The 18,777-nt window shown below is 35.8% G+C and overlaps 1 protein-coding gene across 2 annotated transcripts in view; it reads left to right on the forward strand.

The window, feature by feature from the left end:
• LOC106883662 (acetylcholinesterase) overlaps positions 1-2,951 on the forward strand; it is a 179,503-nt gene extending 176,552 nt beyond the window's left edge. For both annotated transcript variants that reach the window (XM_052966651.2, XM_052966652.2), the window contains exon 4: positions 2,589-2,951. In XM_052966651.2, the coding sequence (XP_052822611.1) occupies positions 2,589-2,731 (143 nt within the window). In that variant the 3' untranslated portion in view covers positions 2,732-2,951. The remainder of the gene's footprint in view (positions 1-2,588) is intronic.
• Positions 2,952-18,777: the final 15,826 nt, after the last annotated feature.

The following is an 18,777-nucleotide window of genomic DNA, read 5'->3' on the forward strand; positions in this document are numbered from 1 at the left end:
GCGTGTTTTCTTTGAATTAAAGAAGTAACTTTTGTAATCTCTCACTCTAGTGTTGATTTATGCTGTAGTATGTCTTGATTAGTTTTCTAACCAGTTTATTATAAAATCTAATTATGAAATCTACTAATATGTGTTCGAATATAAATCAAATTTGTACAATATATGTGTAAACACTTAGTCATACGCACAACATACATGCATACATACATATATACATGTATATATATATATATATATATATATATATATATACACATACATACATACATACATACATACATACATATGTATGTGTGTGTATATATATATATATATATATATATATATATATATATATATATATATATATATATATTAATATATCCGATCTTACCAATTGGTTTCGCCCTAGGAGTGTTGGGGGCTGCCATTGAATGGCAGCCTCATTATGTAACCCTGCGCTTTTCAGAGACGGCAATTATGGAATCTTCCTTAACTGCCATCTCTGACGGTACATACATACATACATACATACATACATACATACATACATATATATATATATATATATATATATGTATATATATACTGTGAGAATTTACAAAGACAAAACAAAAGACGAGTGTGTAAACAATTAGTTTAACGCTCGGGAAGTGAGAAAGTCTTTTACGTTTCAAGCCTACGCTCTTCGACAGAAAGGAACACAGAAATAAACAGGGAGAGAAAATAGAAAAAGGTATAGTGGCTAGCGAACTCTCATAGTGAATGCCGGACAGAGGGGTCACACAGGAGAGCTAAGAAGAAGGGGAGCTAATAAAGTAGTGGTGATCCCAAAACGAAGGTGCATGTGCGTGTGTATGTGAGAGCGTTATGTGCGTGTGGAAGGGGGCTGGTGACATCGACGTGTGCGTGTGTGCATGTGTAGGTGTGTGGATGATGATGTAGGTGCTGGGAAGTGGTCAGTGCTAGTGTGTGTGCTAGTGTGAATGCTGGGCATTGGTCTGTGCTAGTGTGTGCAGGGTGGTGTGATGTGCTGTGGTGTGGTATGGTGGTGTGTGGTGTGGTGTGGTAGTGTATGGTGGTGTGTGGTGTGGTGTGGTGGTGTATGGTGTGGGGAGGCGAGAGTGGGAGAAGCAAGGGTGGGTTCTAAGGGATAGGGTGCAGTGGGATGAGATGTATAGGAATGGTGGAGTTGTAATGTGTAGGGATGGGGTAAGAGGGAGAGGTGACGATGAGGGGAGAAGGGAGAAGGTGGGTAAGAGTGAAGAGAGGAAGTAGGTGCCAGAGCAAGAAAGGAGATGTAAGTGGGAGGAAGTAGGTGTGAGAGGAAGAGAGGAAGAAAGGAAAGAGGAAGAGATTAGAGAGGAGGAGGGTTAGATGAAGAGGGGAGGAGAGTTGAGCCCATGTGGCGCAAAGGAGCGAAGAGAGAAGATTAATCCCTGCTCACGGCAAAGACGGGAGTCCGGATGGCGCCTGTGCAAGGACAATCCGAACACAGACAGGTGTTGTAAAGAGTGACCAGTAGAGCGGAAACGACAATAGGATAAATTAGAAAGTACAAAAAAGTTTGCAGTGATGATGGTGGAGGATATCGACTCCTTATTTATTTTTTCTAAAATGCACCATAGATGTTCGATAATATTGATATCTAGGGACTGTGGTGGCCAGATAAGATGTTCAACTTCACTAGAATGCTCCTCATGCTATTCAGTAACAACTTTAGCTGTGTGAATTGGTGCATTATCATCCTGAAAGATTACGTTACCCTCCGGAAACAGTTCCGCAACCATAGAATGAATTTGATCAGATAAAATGCTTAAATATTCTTGACTATTAATTCTGCCATGAAAAGAAACCATTCGGCCGGCGGATTTCCAAGATATAGCCCTCCAGATAATCAGAAATCCTCCTCCATGTTTAACAGTTGGAAGAAGGCAGTCTGGATCAAATGCTTCTTTTGGCTGTATCCACACGTATAATTGGCCGGTGGTGGGAAATAAAGTAAAGAATGACTCGTCCGAGAAAATAATATTCTTCCACTGCTCTAGGGACCAATTCTGTAGTTTTTACTTCACTCTAAACGCTTTGCAACGTTTGTTTTTGAAAGTAGTGGTTTTCATATATATATATATATATATATATATATATATATATATATATGTATGACCTCTTTCTAGCATATTGTATGTCCACCTAGTGGTCATCCCTTATATACGTGTGTATATATATATATATATATGTATGACCTCTTTCTAGCATATTGTATGTCCACCTAGTGGTCATCCCTTATATACGTGTGTGTATATATATATATATATATATATATATATATACATATATATTCCATTGCACGATTACACTATGAACAAATTCAGTCAGTATATACTTCTTTATCATTACAGAAAAATTTGTTAATTTTTCTCACTACCATTAGTTGCATAAATTCTCACCAGCAATTTTTTTTTTTTTTTTTTTACTTTAAACACACGCTTTAACTTTATTCTTCAAATATATCTCTGAAATATTTCTGATTTTTTTTTTTTTGTTTTTTTTTTACAATATTACATTTCTGTCATAAATTTTCTCATTTTTTTTTTCTTCCTTCACAGTGGACATAAGTGAAGCTGAAAAACAATGGAAAGTGCAGTTTGCTGAATATAGCCAGAAATATATTGTTGACTGGAAGCATCAATTTGAAAACTTTGTGAAGAATCATGAAAAACGCATGGCAAACTGCAAAAACGACAGCTAATTATGGAAGTAGAATATAGAGTTGCTAAAGGCGGAATGATTTGGGCGTAATGATTAATAAACAATAGATGTGGACATGATGAGATCGGTATTAGATAGCCATAAGTGAGGAGGAATATAAAAGATGCTCCAAAAAGATTTGGTGAAAACAACATGGATGTAGATTTTATGTTAGAAATAATGAAGATTAATAATTTACATAAAATCAAATACAACATGCATTTTGATTATTTTAGTTATGCATTGAAATCTCACTAGTGAAAACATCTGTCGTATATTTTTATATCACATATTTCACTTATTCATATTTCATGTTATACCATTGTTTCTATTCGACTCATCTGTTTAATTCGAAGTCAGTCAATAAATACATCGTGTATTTGAGTATACAGGGCAGCTTTTTTCTCCCAAAATATTTTCACAAGTTAGCTTTGGGATGGGATCCAAATAACTAGAAATTCTTGTGTTATAGTTGATGATAATAATAATAACTATGATGATGATAATAATAATAATAATAATAATAATAATAATAATAATAATAATAATAATAATAATAATAATAATAATAATAATAATAATGATGATGACAATAATGATGATAATAACAACAACAATAATAGTAATCGTTTCTTTATTAGCGTCAAAGGCCCAAAGATTTGGGGACGAAAGAAAAGAAAAAACAAAGTATAACGCAGTAGTGAGATTGTTACGTATAATGGTAATAGATAGTAACAATAAAATAAATACAATAAAATAAATACAACGAAATATCTCCAATAAGAGAGACAGCCATCTAGTGTCAGTCGAGGAATTCCAGAAATAGAACCAGGGTTACACTGACCACTAAGAGCAAGTGTCCTCTTTTAGCTCTCATTCTCTACAAGCGCATGCTGAGAGTAGACCAATCATTCGGGTTATCTTCACCACTTTTACCTACCTTTCAACAAATCTTCCTCACTCTCCAACTGAAAGCTGAATAAGTTGATGAGGGTATGGCCGGAGAAGAAAGTGTCTGTTTTCAGTCTTTTCTGCCTTGTTTAATTTACAATCTCTTTGGTATAGCCATTAGAGAGAATGAAATTACCTGCTTTTCCCAGCTAAATGAGGATGCAATCTTCGTGACGAGCTCAGCCGATAGCTGGGTCCGTCTTATATGTAACTTTGACTGTTTGATAAAACTCTACAAGTCAACTATACACGAGTACTTAACTAGTACGAGCAGAACGGTTTCGGCGCCTTTCAGTAAAAAAATCTCATGCAAGCTCAGCTGACAGCACTTCTGTGTCTGTAGAGTTTCCCTTGAACCAACAATGCCCATCCCCGGTAGCGCCGCCAGGTCAGGATTTCTGAAAATTATCCATAGTCTCCGAGGAGTTAATCTTCCAGAACAGATTTGCCAGCTGATTCTCGTTGACGCCCAGTTTCCCCGAGAACGCCGTCGCTCTTGCCCGCCACTTTTATTCTGTAGAATGGTAACATGAAATAATAATATGAAGACGGAATTACATTTACTGTTAATTATTTCCTCTTTCAGATATTTAATGTTTTCTAACCTTTTTATCACTTTTCTTTTCCCAAAAAGTTGTCTTACTCAACTCATTGATAAATCTTTATTGATATCTCAGACATTTTTTCCAGCATACGTAATCTAAAGGCTGGAGCCTATAATTGATTACTACTCAATATATTATGTAATTAACCATTAACATTGCTTTGTTATGTCTAATTGATATAATTAAATGTACACTATAAACTTCAGTCATAGCATTCTATTGCATAAGCATTTTATTCCTCACACTCTCCTCTTGAAAGCAACATCTATTTTATGAGCCCTAACAGGTCATTCCTTACTATAACAACAAATAAATAAAAAATAAGACCTCTTAGCTCTGGTTTAACCATATTTGCTTTGATTTACATCTTTGCCAATTCCAGCACCTTTTATAGTCACCATTTATAACCTTTTTCTAATTTTTCTGTTCTTTGTATCGATATTTGCGAGAGAAGGAAAAGTTATTGTCACTTTCTTACATCGATAAGGCACTTGTATGTTACATTTTTCATTTAATCTGTCTTGCTCAGAAACCTGATCGATCCCGTCATTTAGCGATCATCATCGTGGCTAATGGATAAATTTTAAGTATGCCCAGTCATGATCACATTTCAAATTAGCTAATTAAGAAATTACTGGCGAAAGTTAATTTAAAAAATAAAAATACTCGACATACCAAACACTGCTTGCCAATGTAGAATTATATTCTGCACATATAGAATGGTGTTCTATTGGTATACATTAGCTGTAGACTAATGTATACCAATAGACAAATGTATACCAATAGACTAATGTATACCAATAGACAAATGTATACCAATATTATGTGGTAAGAAACTCATAAGGAAACTAAACAGCAGATCTTCAGAAAAGAAACCCCACCCAGACAAGTGTTTCGGTCCTTAACTTCTTCCACTCTAATGGGGCCGGACCGTATCAAGGTCACGATACTTGGGTGCCTTTCTGCTGTCACTTTTTAGTCACTTGGATATCAGAGGTTTGTGCATTTAAACCGCCTGAAGATTTCATCTAGTTGTAACTACTCTCCGTTGACTCAGCTTTCAAACATAAACTTACAGAAGAAATAACGTTGATTTGTCACGGCAGCGGTGAAGCGTCAAACGCTATCGCAATGATTCACAGAGAGTTACTTCCCCGAGTGTTAAAACACAAAAATATTGCCTTCAAATGGTATGGAGGTTTTTTGGGGGTTTTTTTCATGATTGATATAATGAATACAGAACATATATCTAGGTGTGTTATGGCTAAATGGGTTCGATCCTGTTGCGTGACATCTTGCACAAATGTCGTTTTCTGTAACCTCGGACCGACCCTCACTGTGTGAGTGAAACAGTGTAATCAAAAACTGCACAGAAGCCTGTTGGGTGCGTTCTACCCGTAATTCAAAAGTACAGCTTTGCCATACACTGCGTTACGCTGATTCAGCCAGAGAAATACGTTAAGAGTACACGTGTCTGTGGAATACTCGGCCACTTACACGTTGATTCAGGAACTAGTAGTTCAGTAGATTGAATGACGGGGTGGTACCCCACCGTCCACCTGTCCACCCACCACAAAGTGTATGTCGAGCTTATAAAGATATCAAAATTGTCATACTTTGTTATGTGAAAACTTTTAGAAATATCAATAGATTCTGGATTCTAAATTAGTTTCTATTACAAAAATATTTCTCAATGTGCGTTTGTGTGTGTGGATGTGGGTGTGTATAAATAGGTATGTATGTTTACATGCATGTATGTATGTTTGTACGTATGCATTTATATCATTATTATTATTATCTATATGCGTGTGCGACGGCTTGTGTGCGTATATGAAAACGAAGATGTGTCTATATATATATATATGAGAGCCGTGTCTACACATATCTGAGAATTAATAAGTAGATCTGACAAAACTGCATTTTTACATCTGTATCATATTTTCACAATAGTTCCACTTATTTTTTCCACGAGCACCATCTGTTCCATAAAGCGGTATTTGAAATTGAAAATTTTCAACGAGTTAAAATGGAGGGACTGCGAAAACAACTCTCATGAGATATTTTAGAGAAAGCAGGTTTAGAAGTACAAATTTCTTTGCCGAATCCAGATGTTTTCTATTCTCAACTGACAAAACATTATGTTGCCATGATGACAAGTTCTGGCGTTCTTACAATTTAAAAATATTGTAAGCTTTGAAAAGGGATTTGATTTGTATTTCTTGAAAATTCCAATAAAGTTTTTGTTTTTTTCTTTCTTATATTAAAAACTGAGGGGGTTTTTTTGTTGTTTTATTTTTAATGTTAATTTGCTAACACTGATTTAACCCGATTTAACAAGTATTCATAGCAATGTATTTGTACTTCTGCAACATATCCACCAAAAGCATCAAATAATTTCTTGGTTTGCTTTCAAAAGATAACATTTGGGAAATTTTTGAGCTACACCTCCACATTCACCCATGAACTACAAAATTATCAAGACTGATAAAATTCAATTTCAAAAAAATCCTTTCATTAAACCTATCAAATCACTACAAAATTAAATAAAAGTTATATCAAATTATGATATGGGCCTTGTAACGAAAGAGTTAAACACTGGGTAAAGTTAGTTTCGGAAGCGCTTTCAAATCGTGGTTACAGCCACTTCACTTCGCTTATATTTCAAAACCATTAAATCATACCTTTAAGGTATTCTTATTTCTTTATTGCCCACAAGGGGCTAAACATAGAGGGGACAAACAAGGACAGACAAAGGGATTAAGTCGATTACATCTACCCCAGTGCGTAACTGGTACTTAATTTATCAACCCCGAAAGGATGAAAGGCAAAGTCGACCTCGGCGGAATTTGAACTCAGAACGTAGCGACAGACGAAATACCGCTAAGCATTTCGCCCGGCGTGCTAATGATTCTGCCAGCTCGATTGTTTCTTCTGTAAATATGTGATCTTATGTTAGACGAAGTAACTATATTTAAGTTGAATGAAGTAAACATTGGTATTTATAAATCAATCTCTTGAAGCAGTTTTACTTTAGCGAACGAGAGTTGTTATTTGAACGATTTGTTCGGGTTCACCGGTGCTGTCAAAGAATAATGTTCAGCAACTTGGGCGACTGAGAAGCGACAGTCGTCTAGTGCTTTGTCAAAAGGTACGGATAAGAAGCGGCTAGTGAGTAGGTGTGTTGATGCATAATAGTCTGTTTTATTTATGCCTCAGATCTTCTTTCGTAATGCTTCTCTCAAACGTCTCGAGACATTCAAATAAAAGTTTTTGTTGATCGTCTGGCTACATAGAAGAAATTTGTGATTAACGACGCCCTTTCAGTCAAAAATGATGATCGACACGATGAAAGTTTCACCAGTACTCGAATGATCAAATAGCTTCTAACTGATTGTGAATCGGGTTTTTTTTTTTTTTTTTTTTTTTTTCTTTCTCCGAAAACGTAGCATAAATTTTACAGAAAATGTACCATAAAATTTATAGAAAACGTACGATACATTTTACGATCCCACGATACATTCTCAAATTTTTTTTTTAAATTCGAGTGGCAGGCAACTTTTACACACCCCTATTTCTTCAGAAGTTACACAATAGTCAGGCAACAAATTTCATGGATCACAGCATACACTTTCGTAATGTGCTTGCCGTCTGTTCTTGTGAAAGTTAGTTTAGATTTAGGATTAGCTTCGGTAGGCATCCTCGATTGGAAATGATGTGGTTCGATTGGAAATGATGAAGTTCTTGTAATGTTTTATTTAGTATAGGAAAATAACAGAGGTCATCAGTATTCCATTAATAGAATGGTATTTTTATGTGTGTGTGTATATATGTGTGTGTGTATGTGTGTATTCATATAAATGAATATACACATGGATATTCATATATATGTATGGAGAAATATCGGTGAACAACAATTGACTTGCATCAATTATTATTTTTTAATTCAATACAAATAGACTGCATCCCATTTAACAGCTGTTTCGGCTTCCAATGTTGAATGGTATTGTCATTGATATGCTGAAAATATTTATCATATTTGGTAATAAAACCGATCTGAAAATGGAGCTTCATCAGAGTGTGATGAATATCGTGTGAGTGTGTGTTTGTGTGTATATTTTAGCAGTCTGCTGAAATAAATTCATAAGCACACATATAACATCCAAATGTACATCATTTTCCTCTAATGATATTGTGCTCATGTCACATAAATGTAAATTTAATGTTTATTAAGTATTAATTGAAACGGCTGTTAGTGAAGATGACCAATTTGCAGTGAATAATAAACAATTATTAACTTCCTAATCTCCATTTTCTTTTCTTTTCTTTTAAATGAATATTAACTATACACACACACACACACACACACATATATATATATATATAAGCATACATATATACATACATATATACATACATATATGTATACATGTACGCATGCGCATACATATATGTATGTGTGTATGTATGTATGTATATATATATATATATATATATATATATATATTTATTTATTTATGTGTTTCAGCCAAGTGGCTGCGATATATATGCATATGTTCATATGAATATATGTACAAATACGCATGTGTACATACATACATACATACATACATACATACATACATACATACATACATACATACATACATGCACGCATGCATACGGACGGACGTACGTAGTCCTCATTGATTCTCTGAGGCTCTTGATTTGAGCCTCGAACCTGTTGGACGAACCCGACCGTCCGGATGACATTCATTTGTAGCTCTTTCTCTTGTCCACAGATGACACGTATCTTTTTTAGAGACCTCTAATCCTTTCCCAACTCTAATTACTAGCGATTCAATTACTTTCAAGATGCTACTGATCCCCGATTCGCTATTGTTGACAGCTACAAGCACGAGTAAGGCACGCTTTGTCACGTTCTGTGTCAAATTGGAATATGCTCTGTTGATGCTGTTGATAGTGTTGATACTTCTAAAAGGGCAATGTAAGGGTTAAAATTTGGCATATGCTGCCTAACATTATGTTAGGTCGTCTTTATGGCCTGCTAAAGCAGTGATAAGGAAATGTGGCCAGCGAGACTTTCTGAATGGCACGTGTAAAGAAAAATTACCTTGAAATTTTTTAATACTGCGGCACGCCTGATAATGAACCAAGGTCTATGCAGCCTGCTTCTCGAAAGCTATTGCCTATGCTTGCGCTAAAGTGTTCGCAAACACTCAGTGCACTTTCTGTGTGCGCGAGAGAGAAGGGAGAGAAGAAAAGCAAGAACATTAAATAGCATTAATGGATAATTATGTAACGTAAACTGCTCTTAACTTTTCTGCAGGCGGAAACAAAGTGGCGATGTGGGGTGAGTGATTTGACTTCGAATCAAATTGGGTTCATCTTGAAGCTACTTATCCACGTCGTCCGTTCAAATAGAGATGCATTGCTTATGGCTATTTATAACCACTAAATGCAGTCAATTTGTTAAAACACTTGGACTAATTGGTATAATTCAATGAATTGCTGGTAGCTAAGCTAGATTCAATTAATTAATTGCTATTGCATTAAACACCGTCTATAGATAATTATAAGTGTGCCTGTGAAAGGGATAAAACAACATTTATTAACATTAATAAGTCTCAGTATGTCGGGTAAAATGATTTTGAAAATCTTTTTTTGTCAGGAATGAAGACAGTGCCCAATTCACGTCACAAGGCGTCTGAGATTGGTTGGAGGGAGGTTTCCTCGAACCTGAAATTTGGCCTGAATACCTACCTGCATAAGAGTATACTTCACTAAAAGCAAACAAGTTGCCAAGTGATAATGTTCAGCCGGGCGATTGGTTATGTCTATCACTAAGATTATCTTGAACGCACGTGTGTATATATATATGCGTGTGTGTGTGTGTGTGTGTGTGTGTTCTTTTACATGCTTCCGTCATTGGACTGCGGTCGTGGTGGCGCACCGCCTCAAGGGATTTTTTAACCGAAGAAATCGTCCCCAGGACTTATTCTTTGTAAAGCTAGTACTTCTTCTATGCACACCAACAACAGTTATCAAGCGATGGTGGGGAGGGACAAACAGGCACGAATAGACGCGCACACATAACTACATACATATATACATATATATATATATATATACACACGACGGACTTCTTGCAGTTTCTGTCTACCGAATCTATTCACAAGGCTTTGGTCGGCCCGAGGCTATGGTAGAAGACACTTGCAGAAGGTGCCACGCAGTGAAACTGAACCCTGAACCCATGTAGCTGGGAAGCAAGCTTCTTACCACACACCCACGCCTGCACCTCTGTGTGTGTGTGTGTGTGTGTTACTTTTTATTTGTTTCAATCATTGGACTACAGCCATGGTCGAACACCACCTTGTCGGGTGAATCAAACAAATCCACTCCAGACTTATTTTTAAATCTGACACTTAGACACGAACTTACACACACACACACTAACACACACACATACAAACACACATACACACACACATACATACATACACACACACATATTCATACAGGGAGTGGCAGAAAGGTTGCCCTGATCTCAAAGGTTAATAAAAAACAAACACATGACGATACAAGAAAAAAATGATACCCTCCACTCCAGGCCATGGCGGGTACTACCTGGCATTTAAGGAACTTCATAGAAATACAATGTTTTTCATGCAACTTCATGCATGTTTTCTATTTCTTGTTTTCTATTAACCTTTGAAATCGGAACAACCTTTCTGCTGCACCCTGTATATATATATATATATACATTACTATCTACTAATATATTGCATATGAACAAGGGTACATATACGCACACATAAGTGTGACTATACATGTGTCTATATATATATATATATATATATATATATAAACACACACACACATATATATATATATATATATATATGTATATAATATATATATATATATATACATGTATGTATGTATGTATGTATGTATGTATGTATGTGTGTGTGTGTGTGTGTGTATGTATTATGGAGAGAGAGTTGAAATTTACAGAAAAACAAAAGACGAAGAGAGATATATAAACAACAAGCTGGGAAGGTGAGAAAGTCTTTTACATTTCGAGCCTACGCTCTTCAACAGAAAGAAACACGAGGAAATAAACAGAGAGAATATATATGCGCATATATATATATATGTGTGTGTGTGTGTGTGTGTGTGTGTGTGTATAAATTTACATATATATATATACACACACATATATATATACATATATATATATATATATATACACACACTTCATATATACATCAACTTTGAAGATGTAACCCTGGTCACAGATGAGGTTGACACAAACTCAGCTGCTGGCCCTGGGGGGTTTCCAGAGCTTCCTTGCAAGTGACAAGCTCCCAGACAAACTCGAGAAAGGGATAATATGCCCTGTCCATAAGGGAGAAAGCAGAGCAGATGCTAAAAATTATAGGCCTATCTCTCTGACGTCACACATCTGCAAAGTCATGGAACGGATAGTTTCGCAAAAACCTAATCGTCTTCCTTGAAGAAAATGACTTGCTGACTGACACCCAGCATGGATTTCGACCAGGTAGAAGCTGTCTAACATAGCTCTTGCAACACTACGACTGGGTGTTAAAGCAGCTGCTAAATGATTCAAGTATCTCGACTTTGCAAAAGCCTTTGATAAAGTCGATCATAGTATGATATGTCACAAACTGCGTGATCTCGGCATAGGCGGAAAATTTGGAGAGCGGCTGCACGACTTTGTAAATGATAGTTGTCAGGCAGCGGTGACCAGCGGAGCCACCTCCAAGGAAACACAAATCACAAGTGGTGTTCCACAGGGCACTGTCCTAAGGTCACTACTATCTATTCATAGTGGCGCCTTCAGACATTCCCTCAGCTGCTCAGATAGCCAGCCTTGCTAGCTATGCAGAATCCATCCGGCCATTCGCCTGCACACTGTCACCATCTTCGTGACATCCATGTGAAACGAGGCTTCGTTGCTCATATCAATCCCAAGATTATGCGCAAGAGATAACAGCAGCTTAGGGTTAGGGTTAGGGTTAGGGTTAAGGTTAGGGTTAGGGTTAGCTTAGGGTTTCAAAGTCTCACAGAGTCATTTGAAATATTTGTAAGTTATACTTAAATATTTATACATACCTGTTATTTAACTCACTCGCTCTCTCTTTCTCTCCCTCGCTCTTTTTTTTTTCCAAATGTGTATGTGTGCGTGTTCTATGTATGTGTGTATGTATGTATGTATGTATGTTGTGCGTGCGTATGTGTATGTTTATATATGTATAATCTCTAATAATAAACGGCAAGTTTGTGTGTTTGTGAATTTGTTACTTTAGCTCCTCCGAGACTATCCAACAGACCTTCATGAAACTTGAAACGTGGGGTGGGGGGGCAGGGTTATGCCTATGCGGTCACTTACGCACTTGGAATTTGTAAAAACATCCATTTTTATTCAGTATCGATTTTTCAAAAATCGTAAAATTTTGGCATTTTTGCACTTGCCATCGTGACATCAATTTGACGGAAAATGCCGAAATTTGACGAAAAATGTTTCATGTGTATAAACAGACAGTTTAACGGTAATTCTTCATTTCAATGCGAATTGTTTTGACTTGCTTAAACTTATTTCAATTCGTTGTTTTAATTCCACAGCGTTTCAGGATTTGATTAGGTAAGAGCATTTTATTTCTCAAGCAAAAATAAGGCATTTTGTGCACTCTCCGTCGTGACATCAATTTGACGAGATCTATCCCAAAGCGCAAAATTTCGCCATTTTGCGCACATGCACAAAAATGACGACGACACGAGTTCGCTACCAGACTCTGCTCAATTTTTAATCAATTAATATAGATTTTAAGTTTTTGAAAAATGCCGATATTTAACGAAAAATGTTTTATGGTTATCAACAATCATCTTATTAACGGTAATTTATTTAGCATTTGGAGACGCAATAGCCCAGTCGTTAGGGCAGCGGGCTCGTGGTCATAGATTGCGGTTTCGATTCCCAGACCGGGCGTTGTGAGTGTCTATTGTGCAAAAACACGTAAAGCATTTTGATTTACTAAAACTTATTATTTCAATTCGTTATTTTAATTCCCCAGCGTTTCAGGTTTTGAATGGGTAAGAGCATTTTATTTCTCAAGCAAAATTTAGGCATTTTGCACACTAGTCGTCGTAACATCAATTTCACGAAATCTGCCCCCAAAAGCGTAAAATTTCGTACATGTACAAAAATGACGGCGACATGGGTTCGCTACCAGACTCAACTCATTTTTTCGTCAAATTGGTCCTATCCATTATTATAGATTTTAAATTTTTGGAAAATGGCAAAATTTGACGAAAAATGTTTCGTGGCTATAAACAGACATCTTATTAACGGTAATTTATTACCGGGTACCTCAGCTAGTTATTTAACTAATACAAACAGAACGTATGTTTGTTAAGCAAATTGTTTCATCTCTTTCCGTACTAAATTCTTTGTGTAACTAATATTTCGAGAAAAAACGCCCTAAGCATAATTCAGATTGCTGGACTTTGGATATTCTTCAAACTTAATTCTGTTGATTAAAATTGTCACATCGACATTAAGCCTTCTAATTTTGGCAAATTTTCATGAACAGAGACTTCTAGCAGCTTTGCAAATATAGAGTTGTTAGTGTACAAATTGCTTTCCGGTGAAGGAGAGAGAGAGACAAAGAGAGAGAGAGACAAAGAGAGAGAGACAGACACAGAGAGAGAGACGGTCTCACTGAATTTTCCATCCAAATGCTAGGATATAGAATGGTTACACCCCAGGCTATACTCCAGAGTGTTGCATGTGTATATTGGTGTGGGCGTGTGTGTGTGTGTGTGCGTGCGCGCACGTGCGTATATGTATGTGTATGCAAGATTTGGTTTTGCAGATGTTTGTGTACAGTTAAAATTGGTGGTAGAAATAGAAGGTATGTAAGGTGTTCCCTTAGTTTGAGTTCATGAGGTATAGACTTAGTGTTTACCACACACAACACACACACACAAACACACACACACACACACATACACACACATACATATACACACACCTTCGCAATAGCATTCTCATCTTGGCATATTACTAGTCCTTGAAACCCATTTCCACCATTGGCGCGTCCACAAGAAATACAGTTTATACAAGTTTAATTAAAGTCGTAGAAAACAAATTTGCGCAAAACAATGTATTTTACTGATTTTTCCAATTAGTTTGTCTGCTAAGCTAACATTCTGCTTTAAAATATTACTGAAATGCATAACTGAATTTTCTGGACTTATCACAGAAAAACCTGCTGTTGTGCATACATGAAAGTTTAACAAACGAAGCGAAATTGATGTCAGAAGGCAAGTAATTATAATTCGGTCGTGAGCGATTTATGTCGAAATATCAACTATAATGATAATTCATACTTGAAACGGAGTGAAATAAATTGCGTGATGCAAAAAATATTAGCATACATACATATATACATGCATACATACATGCATACATACCCTGTTGATGTTGAAATTTCACTGAAGGAGCCTTAGCTCTAGGTTAGAAACCGGCTCTTTCTCTATTGGCAGAAAATCTTGAAATAAAACTGAATGACATACACACATACACACATACATACATCGCATGTACTCTGGCAATATGTTCTTATTTGTACGTCTCGTCATAGTGTATTAGGGCATGTACCAACAAACTTCCAGAAAAACTTAGAAATACTCGGTTTCACGAAAAAAGAAAGAGCAAATGAAAATGACACAGTTTCTTTAAATCCAATCTATTAGGAGCCTAGTGAAGTTTCGTAAGACGTTCCAAAAGTTCTCCATCTGAGATTCTTATGTGAATAGATGCACATACTTGGATGTATGCTTCGACAGTTCAACCAACACACCAACTCAACCACATATTTGCAAATATCGGGAACTCTCTTAACTCAAAAGTCTTGTCGATTTCTTAGCAACTGGCTTGAACTCTCTTAAGAAAAATTTAGATAAAACTCAAAGAAATATCATACATACATACACTGAATGAAAAAAAAAACAAGAAAAAGGCAAGAGGGACAAATTCTAATAAACGTGTTATTAGTCTAGCATTTGAAAGGGAAGGGAACAGTTCCTTAACGTTTCGGACGCTAGTCCTTTATCATAAAAACGAAAAGGAGAAAAGGTGGTGGAAAAAAAGGAACAAGATAATTCTAGGTGCCACGTGAGAATGCCGTTCTACGGGGAGGAATTAGGAACATATCAAGAAGCGGAGTGTTGAGTGCATATATAGGAAGGTATCCATGTGTGTGAGTGGTGTGGGGTGATGCGGGCGTGCACACAGACACAAACACACACATATATATATATAAGTTTAACCAGACTGAAAAGCATGAAAAGACAACATAGAAGAGTGGGGGGGGTGGAATTCTGTCATTCCATATCTCGGCATTTGAAGATTTCGTTGTGTCTCTACACGACGCGCACCCCCCCCCCCCCCACACACACACACACACTGGAAAAGGAAATTAGGCTACCAACACCATATTTGCAAGGAATCCCAGTTTAGGATTTTTATTTTCGCAAACATTTCTCAGGTAATAAAGCAATGATGGTAAAGTGGGGAGTTTAAACAGGATGAAATGCGAAAAAAAATATGTGAAATTCAGTCACTTTCAGCTTTGGAAATGGGTTTTTAGGTCGAAATATTATATTCATAGATAATATTTCATGAAAAGAAGCTGTGACAGAGTGGTGATCTGTGGAATTAGAGTTTTAATCTGTGATCTGTGGAGTTACATGTAATAACCGCTAAATCATTGCCAACCTTTTTTTTTTTTTTTTTTTTTTTTTTTGCAAAACCGAATATGTACTCAGCTAAAAAAGGATTATGTGATCTTTCAGTTTAATGCTAAATTGTTCTCATATATATCTTCACATAAAATCATTGAGATTTTATACATACATACATACATATATACAAATATATGCATACTTATTTATAAGTATGTATACATATACACATATATACATAACTGTTCATTCAAGCGAAGTAGCTCAGTCGCAGAATCGTTAGAGCGTTGGACACAACGCCCCTTGTGGTGTTCCTTCCAGTCTACTGCAAGGTGTCATTCATTCGCTTATGGTCGATATATATTAAGTACCAGCCTAATACTTAGGTCTACGAGTAGTCGGTGATAAACTTTACATGGGTTGGCTTTGTTATCGTTAATGGATCCAGACCAACACTGATTGTGCTTCTCTGAGTCGTTTCACACATAGGAGTTGATGACGATATAGCATCGTGCGCTAAGTACATCTTGCTTATTATCTATAAGTAATTATTTCAATTCTGCATTAACCTTATACGGAGTAAAATAATGCGATGGCAGTCTTTGACAGTTTTTATCAGCTTTGACACTAGAGCTGTTGAACCACCAGCGAGAGCTTACAATCGATGAGAGCTCTTTCTTCCTTCAATGTGATTCATGTACTTAGGATGATTTCGTTGATAGTTTCGCCTAATTTTTCAGCGCATTTCCACGGATGCAAATGCACTGTTAACGTTAATAGGATATCGTAATGGCGTGGTGGGAAGCTAGCAACGGGGACTAGTACAATCAAGTCGGATCTTTAATCAGTATTTGTCCTCGCATATCAGGTGTCCGTTGTTCAAATCGCCACTAGTTGACGATTTTCACGTAGGGTGTCCGTGATCGCTGAATATGGTCATTTTGTTTGTGGTGCTGTGGATTCACTGATTGGAACCGGCTCAATTCATCTTGGGTGAACGCCGACACAAGTGCAAGTAAGTACAAGGTTCAAATCCTAACAGGATGTCATTCAAATATGTACAGGTAATGATATGAGCGTGGTCAAAAATTAAAATTGGAACAAGCATTAGCTCCAATGACCATTTTCAGTCTCAAATACAATTCATTTTGAATCTGAAGATTACGCTTTTTGAATTTTGAAAAGAAAACTGGTTATGTGCAACTAATAAGAAAATATAACATTGTGTATTATAATTTTAATTCAAAGGTTTTAAATCCTCTCAATTTGTTCATTGATATTTAAAATTTATTGTGCCAATATTTTCAATATCTTATTTTCAGAATTCATAAAAGAATGTTTTTCAATTTATTATTATTGTTACTAACAACTTAAATGCTCTTTGTATTTTGAAAATTGGACAATATACTTGTTCAATAAAGGTGGTTTTGAATAAAATAAAGACAATCCATTTCTGATGGAAAGTTTCTCTTCAAATACTTTGTTCAGGTGTACATATATATATATCTGCTGAAATCAGGGCAGGACCAAGAATCCTTATTTTCTATTTGTAAATGAACTTAAATGGTGTGAAAGTATTTGGTCTGACTATGCTCAGTAAAATATCCTCTAAAAACCATGAACTATGTTAAAAAAGAAAAAAAAGACTAAGATCTTCGTATTTAGTGATATATGGAAATATGTGACTAGTTTGGTCTTTGAAAGTAATATTTTTAGATGCTTACACAATGTATTCATTCACTGAAAGTTAATAAACAAAAACTATCTTAATAGATACTCGTATTTTCAAATATTCATACAAGCACTTCACTGACGCGAGAAATTGAGTAAACCTCAGTGAAACAAGGAAGTTATTTCTAACCATGTCAGCTGAAATGATAATCAGAAAGACAGAAACTCGACTCACTACCCAACAAATTATTGATCATTAAACTCTGGGGAACAAAGAGTGCAGTTCTAGCTAACATCTAAGCTTAGTTGATTTATTTGCTGTCAGTTTGGATCTGAACATGCTACAGCACATGAGATTGTTAGACAAAAAGCTAAATTGAAATAACCAAACTTGGATGTGAAGAGGTTAACAAAGTATAAGATTAATGTCTGCAATAAGTCAATTTATAGAAACAGAAGAATCATCCTAATTCGTTATGTAAAATTCAATATATTTTATGTTAGGCAAAATAATGAATGCTCATTTGACTGATCTTTAAGCAAATCTCATTTCAAATAACATTGACAGCATGAAACTTACAAACTATGTATCTTTGTTCATCTGCAATCAACAGATTCGTAAGATTAAATTAGAAAAATGTAATGGTTTAGTCAAATTGGGAAAAAACTGAGACTTCAAACATTAAATTAAAGATTCTAGAAAGTTCTGTATAGTCTACAGAAGAGAAACTGGTTCGATATTAAATGGAATTTCAGATTTTAGGTGGTTCATTTAATTGTATTCTTCATATAAAAAATGCTGTAAAACAATATCTGAAAGAATCAATACTTTGTGTATGAACCTCTCACCTAACCTGAATGTTTGTCTACTAATTCCATTTTAAAACAAGTATGTGTATGTGAGACAGAAAAGGAAGTGAGAAAGACCAAGACTAAAAGAAATAGCTCAATAATAGACAGCAATACAAAATACTTTTCTTCCTTTCTAGTATTGCTGATGTGGAAGAGGCTCTCCATTTACATCAAAGATATTTTATTCTGTAGCAAAAGT

The sequence above is a fragment of the Octopus bimaculoides genome, chromosome 3 (assembly GCF_046866305.1).
Source record: "Octopus bimaculoides isolate indiv1 chromosome 3, ASM4686630v1, whole genome shotgun sequence".
In the NCBI taxonomy this organism is placed as follows: domain Eukaryota; kingdom Metazoa; phylum Mollusca; class Cephalopoda; order Octopoda; family Octopodidae; genus Octopus; species Octopus bimaculoides.